General features: G+C 38.7%; 1 protein-coding gene across 1 annotated transcript in view; it reads left to right on the forward strand.

Moving 5' to 3' along the window:
- POU6F2 (POU class 6 homeobox 2) overlaps positions 1-13,669 on the forward strand; it is a gene marked incomplete at its 5' end in the record, with an annotated part of 25,826 nt that overhangs the window by 2,540 nt on the left and 9,617 nt on the right. The window contains one exon of the mRNA XM_009077980.1: positions 9,788-9,956. Within this exon, the coding sequence (XP_009076228.1) occupies positions 9,788-9,956 (169 nt within the window). The remainder of the gene's footprint in view (positions 1-9,787; positions 9,957-13,669) is intronic.

Here is a 13,669-nt window from a genome sequence, read left to right on the forward strand (position 1 = left end):
GCAGCATTTGGTGTCTTGTAATTTGATGAAAGAAGCTTCAGAAGGGGGAAAGAGCACAACACGAGTTTGGGAAAAGTTTTTAGAATGTCATGGAGAAATAAATGCAGGAAATAAATAATGTAGTAAAATTGTTCCAGTTATAGATGAACCTAGTTTAGCTTTCAACTTGTCACTTCCTTGGAAACTAAGTACTGCAGAAGAAAAAGAGGTGATTGCAGGCAATGATAGTAAGCTGCTGCTTTTTCTGAGTCACAATAATTGAACCTTTGTAGACAGTTCCAGTTGCTAAGTAATGCATGCTAGTGCTTACTTTTTGCCTGAAGACTTAAATGTCTCATATTGGTTTTAGTCAGCTTTACTTAGGTAGACTACATGCGTTATTTATTCATACAACTTTTTCAAACTTGACAGACTAAAACTTCAATGTCTCCTCATGGAAATGAATTCATAGATTACTTACGTGTAGTGTAAAGCAGTGCTCCTTTTTCTGTGCTGTAAATAGGTTGCTTTTTCATGTACACAAGCTATCTCTTGTAGTCCTATTCCACTTGTCTTTAAGTATAAATAGATGTTTCTGATGTATTTTCTTTAAGCTACCCACAGTAGGGATTGTTCCTCTTCAAGTTACACTGAGCACTGTTTCTCTTCAAGTTACACTTCAGTGTTTTTACTGTTTTGCAGATTTTGCTAATCTAAGCAGCAGTGTCTATGCACACCCCAAGAATTCTCCTGGAAATTGCAATGGCTTTCTAAAGAAGGAAGCTGTTTGCACTCCTGTTGTAGTCTGTGTTCTTTTTATCTCTGTTCATAAACAAGTTTTTCTTTGCCTTTTATGATTTTTACTTCCCATCTCCCAACCATTTCAATTTCCACACTAATATCTTCAAGATTTTCTGATCAGAACTAAATGCCATGGTCACAGTGAAGATGCATCACTGTTTTACATAATAACATTATCATATTTTCAGGATTATTGTCTTTCTTTATCTCAATGCAGCCTAACATCCTGCTTTTTTTCTAATTGTCTTTGTTCATTGAGAGGTTTTTTCAATAAGCAGATGTATCTATGACAAGGTAACCCACCTAGCTGATCAAGGGAAGCCAGCTGATGTAATCTTCTTGGATTTCAGTAAAGCTTTCGACGCAGTCTCTCATAGTATCCTTCTGGTCAAAGTGTCCAGCATACATTTGGATAAAGGTATCACATGACGGGGGAGCAATTGGCTCACCAGTCAGGCACAAAGGGATGGGAATGCATCAGGCTGGCAACCAGTCACTAGTGGGATTCCACAGGGCTCCATCTTGGGCCCAATGCTCTTCAATATCTTTATAAATGACTTGTATGATGGACTTGAAGAGATACTAACCATGTTTGCAGACAATACAAAACTGGGAGGAGCTCTTGACTCCTTCGAAGGCAGAGAAGCCCTGCACAGAGACCTTGATAAATTAGAGGGCTGGGCAATCACCAACCTAACAGTTTAACAAGGGCAAGAGCCAGACTCTGCACCTGGGATGGGGCAACCCTGGAGGTACATACAGACAGGGGAATGAGCGGCTAGAAAGTAGTGCTGTGGTATGGGACCTGGGTGTCCTCGTCGATGGCAAGTTGAATATGAGTCAGCAGTGTACCCTGGCAGTCAGGAGGGCCAACCATGCACTGGGGTGGATCAGGCAAAGCATCACCAGCCAGTTGAGGGAGGTGATTCTCCTGCTCAACTGTACACTGGTGCAGCCTCACCTTGAATACTGTGTGCAGTTTTGGGCACCACAATATAAGAAAGATATGAAGCTATTAGAGAGTATCCAAAGGCGGGCAATGAAGATGGTGAAGGGTCTTGAGGGGAAGCCATACAAGGAGGTCACTTGGTCTGTTCAGCCTGGAGAAGAGGAGAATGAGGGAAGACCTCATCACATGGGGATGTGTAGGGGCAAGCACTGATCTCATCTCTCTGGCAACCAGTGACACGACCCAAGGGAATAGACTGAAGTTGTGTCAGGGGAGGTTCAGATTAGATATAAGAACAGGGGTGACTGGGCACTGGAGCTGCTCCACAGGAAAGTGGTCACAGCACCAAGCCTGACAGAGCTCATGCACATGATGTGATTCTTGGAGATGTTCAGTGCAATGCCAACAGAAGGACTTGATGGTCCTTGTGGGTCCCTTCCAACTCCAAATATACCTTGATTCTGTGAAGCACCATAATACTTTGCTTCCCTGATTACTATCATGTGTGTCACTAGAATGATTCCTTTTGATGTGAATCACTTTGAAACCTGATCTACATCCATAATAATGCTCCCCTGGCATGTTGTAAACAGGATCTGTAAGATGTTCATGATGTCCTGTACTAAATGAAGTTGAACCTCTAATAGGTATCTATCATCTCCATTGAAATGAGAGGGGGCTAGAGTAGCTATTTTAGAATCATCAATTAATTCTTAGATTAATGAAATTAGGTAACAAATATCCAGCTGCCAGTGATCACAGGTTCAAAACACATTCTTGTTTATGAATTCCTTACACAACTTTCCTAATAATTGGTGTTTTCATAACTATTTTCTTGCTCATACAGAAGCAACTTCTACACATTCTATTGTTCTCCAGTGTGCTTCATAAAGTGGGTTCCCTTCTCACTGTTGCCTGGCTCTTTCCTTCTACATACTAGTTTTATTAAATCAGGCCTGTAGTCCCAGTTGTACTCAGTCTTGTTTTATCTACACTGCCTGCCAGAACTTTTCATATTTCATTGCATCTTATAGCACAACCAACTTTGGGTTTCTGCCAACTCTAACACAGAGAAATGAGCTACTAGGCAGCATTTTCTTACATTGTCTGTTCCCCATCTTTGAGGTCATTGGCTATCATGTGCCAGATTAACTGTTGAAAAGACATAGATACCTCTCTGGGTATTGATGGGTCTGTGGTGATTCTTGTACTTCTGCTTTCCAGATTTCATGCTAGACATTCTATTTCTGCAGCCCCAACCTGCCGCATACACTCTACCATCTCATTATCACAACTCCATGCGATCCCTTGTTATCCTTTTCTATTAAAATCTAACCAGCTCTCAATCATTTTCTCTCTGCAATGCTCTTATTGCTTTGATGCTGTCTTGTTTTAAGAGAAATGCACTCTTCTTGCTCCATGTTTCAATATAGTCACTAAACTGTCTTGTCTCAATCCGACTTTGTTTTTCTTTTGCTTTTTATATGACTTTCAGTGATGAGAGTGACAATTTTTCTCACTTCTTTCTCTCTTCCTTTACCATCAACATTTTATAATTCTATTTCATCCATGGATAAATTAGGAGATTTTTGAAAGTCAAGAATAGTAGACTATTTACTAGTACAAGGGGCTACATCAGATTTTCCATGCTACAGCATGACACTTGAATTGTAAGTTATGTCTCTTCCTGACCAGTTTTCTTTGTGGATTCAGCACTTGCAGGAGAAGGATATCTCAAAAAAGTTGATACAACTACACTAAACCTTTGGAAATAGGAAGAGAGCACTACACTATCTGTGTTATTCTATGCAACTGAGGCATAGAGAGAGTAAAGTGCTGTTCACTGTAGGAGTATTAGTGTTACCTTTGAATTATGCACTTAGGCATCTAAGTCCATTACTGTAATATGATTTCAATATTTGCATTGTTCAATAATATGATTGATAATTAAATAATTAATACGCTATAATTAATTATTACTGTATTGGCAGTAATATTGCTGTTATATTGGCATGATATCCTTCCTCATAGGGGTAGAAAGAATGACTGATGCACCTGATAAGCATATAAAATTATTTCTTCTACAGAAGTCCAGCTGTATCCTCAACCTCATTTAAGAAAGTTGAAAGACCTTCAGTTACAGTGTACTTTGAAGGTAGTTCTGATCTCATGGAAAGGCTTCATGAGAACTTCAGCAGATGCTGTCAAAGTCCTACCCCCAGTCCACAGCACACCAGCACTTCTTTGCTCTAGTCTTCATTTTGAGCTATGTGCACAGCCCATGTGAACCTAAAGACCCTTCTCATACTAGTTTCCTATGCACCCATTCTGTCAGTCTAAGCAGTGTGGATAGTCACCTTTTATATTATATGTACTATACTATACTGAGAGAGAAGATGCTTATTAAGTGTCAAATAGCTTTCATATTCAGATTCATATATTCACTTACTTGAACTTAGTTGAATAAGCTAAATTAGAGTGTTGGGGTACAGTATTTGTAAAATATTCTGGCAGAGCTGACTGTTAATGTGATTTGGCGTGAAGTGTGTGGATATGTGTATTAACTTGTTCTCTCCACAGAAGATTTAAGGAATCATTTTTTAAGTCCATGCCTGATCATGCAGTATGAGTAGATTTGAAGAGAGACTTTATCTGTCATGGTGCTCTCAAATCATGCAGTGGCCTAAGCACACCACCACTCTCTCTCAGAAACAAACATATGGCATTTTAGGAAACATTTTAGGAAAAGCAGACAAAGCAGAGGACTACATTTACAGGCAAAATAGAAGCATGAAACACTTAAACAACTACTACTGCAAGGCATCATCATGACATTTCAAAGTGTTTGGGAATGTCTTTTTATATCAAGAGATTTATTTTTCAGCACCTTCCATGGACTTTAGTCTTTGCTAGAGCAAATGTCCATATTTGCCAGGAATACCTAGCTGACATCAGAAAAAAATTGGACACATTTATTTGTATTATAAAGGGGATTGTTTAAAATTTATTTCTTTTTCTTTGTACCTGTCCTTTTGCCCTTTTTGTTATACTTGTCTTTTTTACCTCTGTCTTATCTAATTTCTTGTGTTTTCTCATCTCTCAGATTTCCTTTTCACTGAATCATAGAAAAATAGGACCAGAAAGGACCTGAAGAGGTCGTGCAGTCCATCTCCTCCCCCTAGGCAGGATCAACTGCCCCTATATCATTTTTTATAGATGTTTGTCTAGCCTGTTCTTAAAAGTCTTTGGTGATGGAGGTTCCCTAACATCCCTAGGCAACCTAGGCCACTCTCCTTAGCATTCAAAAGGTCTTCCTGATGCCTGATCCTAACCTCCCTTACTGCAATTTAAACTCATTACTTTCTTCTCCTTTCCATTAAGCCCATATTTCACCCTTGCTGTTTGTCCAGATTCTCTGTAAAACCAGGTAGCAGTTCTGTAATGATACAGGGCAATATTCTGTCAAGTTTTCTTTATTTCCACTTAGTGTCTTTCTCTTTCCTTATCTTATGCAAAATACCTTGTCACTCTATCACTAATATGCAACTTTCTGGATGCAGAGAACTTCCTTTTAATACAGGACTCCAATCAACCATCCCAGATGTAGAAATATTGTACATAAATAATTTAAGAATAAACTTCAGTCTTACAGGCCTAAGTCATTATTTGCCTCTGCATTTATCGGTAAATACTACCTTTGCTGTTGACAGCAGCATGTAAAACTGATGTAAAAGAAATAAGAATCATACAATCACAGAATTTTAGGGGTTGGAATGGACCTTATAGATTATTTAGTCCCAACCAAGTATTGTGATGCACTTGATGCTTTTCATATTCACCTTACTCCTCTAGCTGTAGTGTGCATACACATATTCCTGCCAGATGCTGATCAGTGTTTCATACAGTCATCATTCTGGCATGTCTACTATTTCCACCTTCACATAATAGCACTTACTGCAGCTGCTTCTGTAATTTCTGTGCCTCCTTCTGTTTTTGGGTGGAAAATGCACAACAGTCATAAATATAATGCATATCATATGTACGTGTCCAAAATTGGGAAGAGTCAGCTATTGCAAGTTCAAATTGATTCTGTCATCTAGAAGCTAATTCATAATCTAATTGTTGCCTCTCCTTAAGGCAATTTCTGGAGTGGAAATTATAGTGGATGAAAAGAGAGAGAGTATTTTAATGTAATTTCATGACATAGATAACTATCATTGTTCTTTAAGCAGAATATTTACAGCTTAACCATCATGTCTGTGAAACAGGGGGTGTGCTTGAAATTGTGTAGGGAGTTCATTTACAGCTTAACCATCATGTCTGTAAAATAGAGGGTGTGCTTGAAATTGTGTAGGGAGTTAAAGATGGAATCTTCCCTCGGTCTCTGGTCAGGCCTTAAGGTGACCTCTTCAGCCTCTCCCACACCATTGCTCCTTTCTCCCTCTCATGCAGTGAGTTAGAAGTCAGAAACCTGTAAATATTCCTTATGCATTGCTATTATACCTAAGGTTACTGTGTATCCAGACTTCAGGAGTCATATTTCTTTTAGCTTAGCTAAATTTTGAGAATTTCGTATATTTTTGTTAAAGATTTCTGGACATCCAACAAGAAAACTGCCATGCTTCTGGGTATCCTAGTTATTTCAAAAATATATTTGCAAATGCATTGTACAATACATGTGCAGAGAATCAAACATTTTCTAGACACAGTCAGCATACTGTGCATGTGCTATGTAGTGGCTCTGACTTTGCACACCTTGCATGCACAACTGGAGAAAGCAGAATGCCCTCTCATTCTGGAGCTTCCTGGAAGCTTCAGATTTATTGTGCACATTCTCAGCAGTTGAACTGTTCAGGAACTGTATGTGTAGCATGGCTGGAAAATGTTGGATTTGCCATCTCCCTGAGAAATACTGTTGGGAAATGGTTTAGAATCATAAAAAATTATGGGTGGAAACTCAAGGTTCAAGAGATTATCCAGTCCACTCTATTGTTCTCAGGTGGAGTAGCTATTCCACTCTTTAGCTAACCTGCTCTAAGCAATCTCATAGAAAACCACAGGTTCTGCCCACAATCTATGCCAGTATTTCACTGCCACATTATACAGCTTTGCCCAGCATCTAATTTGAACCTTCCATGTTAATATACCTCATTGTCTCCACTATAAAATGTAAGACAGATTAATTCTCTCCTCTTTTCTTTAGCTCTGCCTCTATTTGAAGCAGGCATCATATACCACTTGGTCTTTCCTTTAGACTGAACATGACCAGGTGTCTTCATAAGCCCCAGGTAATTTCCAGGCCTTCAGCCACTCTAATTATTCTCCTCTAGTCAGTCCAGATTTTTCTGAAGTCTGGTACATAGCTGTGGAAATGGAATCCCCCTCAGCAAAGATCTTCCCAGTGCTTAGTAAAAAAGAAGATGTGCTTCACATGCACTGCAGACATCACCCCCACTCACAGATCTTGGTATGGGAGCTGCCTTTACTTTGATTTTGCAACACCCTAGGATTGCAGCTGGCATATTCAAACTGACAGGCACATTTTGATTCCTAATCTTGCAATCCAACCTTTCAAAATTCCCTCCCAGCATGTCATCAGCATGTAAACTTAGTAAAGATATTCTCTGCTTCATCATCCAGGTCATTAAGAAAATAGAGTAGTGCAGAATGAGGACAGAAGCAGCATGCACGCACCATGCATGCAAACTTCCATTTCCACAGATATCTACATCCTCTCAGTTTTATTTTCAACTACTTTTGCATTCATTCTGCAGCAATTTCACCTAAACTATGTTTTCTTAGGCTATAAAGAATGTCACACGAGGGAGCATTGAGAGACTTTGTAAAGTCAAACCACCTACTGCTTTTTGCCTGTCCGCAAGGCCAATTACCCTGTCCTAGAGGGAGATCAGATTGGTTTGACACAGTTTGTTCCTAACAATCCATGTTGTCTGTTGCCACTTCGTTTTCTTGCAGGTGTTTACAAATTGTTTGATTATTTTCTTCAGTACTTTTCCATGGGTTGAAGTTTAGTTGACTGGACTATAATTTTGCAGATCTTTCTTTTTAAAGATTGCTGCTGCATTTGCTCCTCCGTCCTCACATATAAGCACTAACATCTTTAAGACTGTTCCAATAGTGTGAAAGCATCTAACTCATCTATATACAGTACTTATCTTCCCTCACCTAGGCTGAAATCTTTAGTTTTACCAGAGATACCCTCAGACCCCAAACACCTGCCTGTTTCTGAAAGCTGCAGTCTGGGTGTGATGTGGGTATAATGGGTGGACAGGCAGACCATTTCTGCAGTGCTCAGAGGAGACCAGACCTCCTAGTGGGATGCTTTCCTAGGAGAAGATATTATAAAAGTAGACATTCTACATTGGGAATTCTTTCTAGATAAAATCCAGTCCTTAGTGAAATTTTTTTAAGATACCTAGTGCTTGCATGAATCTGAAACCTGGAAGCCTTTCAATCAGCTCCTCAACTATTATGCCCTGATAAAGTGCCAGTTATATTTTTTCAATGTGCCTGATCAAAAAAAAATTACAGTCCTTGAGGTAATAAAATACTTTAGTTTATTGATCCCCAAGGAAGTCAGAATAGGCTAAACCTGATCAGATAAATAATTATCATTATTATTATTAAAGGGTAAATCAAAGTTTCTTGCTTCATTTTCTGTTATTCTACATGGAAAAGAAGTGTTAATATTTTTCATTCTTAAACAAACTGTAACATGAATATTGTCATTAAAATAGTTCATACGTATTCCACAGAAATGTGTCATTTGGAATGTGGACACCTTTACCTACTGTGCTATGCAATTTGTTGTCCATTTAGCATCAGTCATGCCTGTGCTCTGGTAGAATATTACATATAATTTGAGTGTTACTAATGAATGTAGTTCCTTTTCTAAAGTAATTTCTTCAGTTAGATATCAAAAGAGAAAAACTCATACTCCTTAGCACTCAAAAAACAGGTTTGAATTACTGTCTCCAAGCAAGGCCAAATAGGCCTTTATCTTTTCCCCTTTTGGAAAATGCAGACAACTGTCACTGAAGAGTGAAGGCTTTTAGTACTTTTTTACAATCTTTTTGATCAATATCAAGAATCAACATAAAATAAATGCATAATAATTAGCAGTCACCTGGGTGTATCAGAACTATATTACTATATTCTTAGGCTCTGAAAAGGCTGTACTGCACTACTAGTATCCAGTTCAAAACTGTAAGGTACATTGTGTGCCTTCATTCTATAGAGAGACTGCCCTTTGAATTTTCTGTGGAAATCAGTCCCAGACAATGTTCCCAGTTTTCAATCCCACATGAAAGCTTGTTATAAGCAGAATGGCTTAATGGTTCTTTCCTTACCCCTTGTGAACAACTGCACTCTCATAAAATTTGTTTAAAAAAATTTTAGAAAGTCAGAATCATGTATCACAGTGTATTATTTGCATCTACCATACTCACTAGACTTTTTAGATGTGCCTTATTGGATACAGTCCTGATATGAATAGGGTTCAGAAGTTTCTCTGTGTGTTTTAGTCAAGGACAATTTATGATTTCATCATTTTTATTTGTTTGCTAGATCTGCTCATAAAACAAATTATTGCTTCCTGTAGGAAAGGTATTTTGCCCCAGTTTATGTCCTATTCCCCATTCCCACTCTTCTTGGCCCTAGTCTGAAACAATGCTGATTTATATGAAAATCCATGTAGGGAATAAAATTCCGACTTCATGAGTCAGAAAACAGGTAAGGACATGTATTTAATAAATCAGAATGCTGCTGTGAATGTCACAGGTCTCTCATCACCCATGTCAAAATGAGTATTTAGCTTCTAATAAGATTAAATACCTGATTCATCTGAGTAAAAATGGAAAGACAACATTCAAAACAGCTCAGACTGCTCCTGCCATAACATTCTGTCACCTGAACAAAAGCCATGTGTTTTATGCTCCTATGTAATTTGTTGCCCAGAAGTTGATGGATGAGATGCATTGAAAGTTTTCTATTACTGCTTCATTTTCTAAATACCTATTTTTACATTTTAACATATAGCTCCATCAGCCCTCCCAGACGCAAGTGGGACAAGCAGCCTCACAATCCAATCTCCTGCATTTGGCTCACAGTCAAGCATCTATGTCTCAAAGCCCAGTGCGTCAGGCTTCCTCTTCTTCCTCCTCATCCTCCTCCTCTTCAGCTTTGAGTGTTGGCCAGTTAGTCAGCAGTAAGTATTGCTCCCTGGCTCTCCTTAATTCTCTCCTCTGTTTGTCCTCCTCACTGCTGAGTTTCCCAATCTGCTTTCCCTCCTTTTGTTTTTTTAAATATTGTAGATTTTATATTGCTAAGCAGAATGACTTACCATTGAGAAATACTAAGTGCTGTCATGGATGGGGCTTAAGGTAAACATGTCTTGAGAAATTGTAATCGATGCTGAAAATGGTCATAAAAATGGTAGCAGCCGTTAACTGACTCACAAGGGCAATTCTTATAACTGAAATGTAGTTTATGTTTTTTGGAAATGAGAAGCTTTTAAAATAGTCAATATAATTCATTAAATTTCTCAGAATTTGGTGGGCAAACAGATCCTTCTACTTTTAAGTTGCTTGTTTGTTTGCTTAGTTGACATAGCAAACCATTTTACAAACCCTAGTACTACACAAATCTAGAGTGAGAAAGTTTTCTTGCCTGGAAAAGCTTGCACAATTAAAAAAAAAATCAGCTGTAACATGAGGGAGAAGAGAGAAGCATACTGCAGTGAAATAACTGAGCTTCAGTGTTGAGATTATAACAGAACAGCCCTTTCTTCCAGATCACATAGTTTAGAGTCTTTGGTATTACCTTATCTGCATTAACTTTGGTCTTTACATTGCAAAAATAACAGGCTGAACGTATACATAAGAAGCATTAACAGTTTCTGCACATCTGCAAAACTCCAAGTGATTTGGATGACCTTGTTCAATGGTACTCCATGTACATATTTCAAATTAAAAAAAAACATGATAGCTCACGCCATATTGGTGATGTAAAATATGTGTGATACAAGCATATGAATGGCTTGGAGAAACTGTCATGCAAGGAAAGATGTAAAAAATCTTGGTTAGATTATTTCAGAGATTGTTTACATGGGGAAATTACTAGTAGAGCCATAGTGGTAAAATTATGCTGATATAACTCCCAGTGTGAATACTTCTATTCTGGAATAAAAATGTCTGCACTGGTAGCTGCAAGTACATAAAATATATAGATACAGATATAATTATAGTGATATAAATATACAGCTATTGCTCTGTCAGTAAATTTTCTCATGTAGGAGGAAGACAAATAAGAGGTTTCACATTAAAAATACATAAAGTTATCCCTTGTCTATGTGGAAAAATTGAGTAAAAAACTGGTGCAGAATGAGTTACTTTTCAAGTCCAAAACAGCCTTTCCTGTGGAAATTCTTATTTAAAATAAATGCAACATGGAAGGACCCCTTTTAAATTTGCAGGATAAATCTATCAAAAGTTAGGACATGCTAGAAAGAGAGTTGTTCGTTCAACTGTGTGCAATTCCCCTTAGAACATGCATTTTGTGATAACAATGGATTGTTGTGACTAAAATCATGCAATCATGATTTTTTTTCTCATCCTTCTTTCAGTGCCTCCCCAGTGGAATTACCCTAGGCATGCATCAGAATTGCTAATGCAACAGGTGGGCTGTTGTCCCACGGTTTGTTCCCTACCTGATTCACTAAACTTTTCCCTAGTTTGCATAACGTTTGAAGTAGGGAGCTGTAGAAGGGCCAAGGATGGTCTTGCCTCAGGCAATAGAGGACTGAGGAGCCGAAGCTTCCTCTCTGCTACATAATACCAGTGCAATATTTTTCACAAGTCCTCCTTCAACATCCAGCTTGAGATTCTGGACTTTAATTTACAGAAGAACCTGGTACTCACAGTCGCAATTTTAAGTGCACTTTCGCTGTGGAACTCTATCAAGAATCATTTAAAGGCACAGACTAAAAAATCATCTCCTACTTGACCTAGACTGGGTACCCAAAAATGCTTTTTCTCTTAATATCTGTCCACTTCTCTGTGAATGAGAAGGGGAAGACCCTCATCTTGTAGAAACACAAGAAAATAAATTAAGATTTTAAAAAAATCCAGAAGAGCTTAAGAGGAGATGTCTTTGGTGAAGAGCTTTAATAGAGGTCTGGGGCCACACACTGAACAAGTGAAAAGGCAATACATCAATCAGTTCATCTGTAATGAAGGACAATTTGTCCTGTGCACTGGACGAGGCACATGAAAAAGCACTGGTAATCCAGGGCTCAAAGACTATGTTACACTGTGTTGTAGGCTGCTGTTACTCCAGCATTTTGTAACTTCTGTGTGTTTATTTGTGCAATTCTAAGGATATTCTTTTAGTTTTATTTTTTGCTTGGATAAATTTCAAGGTTGTTGCAAAAGCAGAATAGTAATGTAAATCAGTTATATGGCAAGATAATTCCTATGTTCACAGCTGGAAATAGAAGATCTTCTGTTGAATAGATGGAAAAACTGATAGTTCTGTTGTCATCTTTTTGGTCTTGCTTTAAAAGGAATTAGATACATGCTGTGCTTATGGATTTGGCTGAGCACAGAGGAGTATGAGGCATGAGTGGGAGATACACCAATGAACATAGACTTTTTACTTGATCCTCTCAGGCTGGACTCCATCCACTACTTGCCCTGTTCCAGTTCCATTACTTCCTCACACTGTTCTCCACACAATCTACTCTCCTTTTGCCTCCATGCTTTTCTTCTTCTAGCCTTCTCCCTGCAGTCTTTTCCCTGCAGTCCATCATTGTTCAACTCCTCATTTCAGTTCCTCTCCAGCTCTCACTCAGTCTCTGTTCCCAGACCATATCTGTGTCCTTTTGCCAGGCTTTTTATTAGGTAGTTTCTGTCCTCCTCTACCTTGTTTTATCACTAGTGCCACCTCTTTTCTCCTGTTTTATCTACCACTCTCTGCACAGTCAGGCCCTCTCTCCCTCCACTCCAAGCACAAATCTCTGCTCTTTGGTAGTCTTCAGGTTTGGTTTTTTCCTTCTAGCATTTCTTTTTCTTTAGCATCAAGGTTAATTTTTCCCCACCCCTGCCCCCACCCCCCACATCCAAATCCTGCTGACACCACTCCCACACTCCCTGGAAGCCATCAGAGGAGTGTGAAAAATCATCACGAAGAAGAGTGGCACATCACTCTCTCTGTCTTTACTGTTGTTCTGTCCCAATGCAGACCAGAACCACAACCATAAGAGAGGGAGTTCTTTTCCTTCTACTTCAGCCTTAGGCTCAAGCATCCTCAGTACAGGGAAAATCTTACAGAATACTACACACGGAGGTATAGCAAATCTCGGCTGAGTAGATACGAGCTTTGGAGGCTCATGTGCTTGAACTTGATGGAGTCAGATTTTTACTTGGGATGGCAAGAAGTCCATTACTGACATAACAGTTATCTCCCTGACACCTCTCAAGGCAAGGAATTCAAGTTGCAGGGAAACTAAAACTTCTTAAAGAAAAAAGGTTTGGTTTCTTTAACCTGGGATGAACAACATGTTTTATTAGCCTCATTCTCAGTAGTTTACTTGAAATTTGTCTTATAATGGCAAATGCTAAGCAAACTTAGCCAAGTCAATACCCTACATGAGATAATGGGTGGCACAGAGAAGATTGTTGGGGTGCTTCTCCCTTTCTCAAAATAAAAAGAAGAAAGCTCAACTAAATTGAATGGGGAACTCGAAGTAAAGAAAATACTTTTCATACAATCAGACTGAGGAAGGCATTGCACTTGGAAATTAACTCACTCAGATCCAGATCTTAAGAGCATTCTAAAGGAGGAGGTTATTGATCATAGAGTCATAGAATCATCAAGCTTGGAGAAGACCTCTAAGATCATCAAGTCCAACCATTAACCTAC

This window comes from Acanthisitta chloris, unplaced genomic scaffold, assembly GCF_000695815.1.
Source record: "Acanthisitta chloris isolate BGI_N310 unplaced genomic scaffold, ASM69581v1 scaffold16257, whole genome shotgun sequence".
Classification (NCBI taxonomy): Eukaryota; Metazoa; Chordata; class Aves; order Passeriformes; family Acanthisittidae; genus Acanthisitta; species Acanthisitta chloris.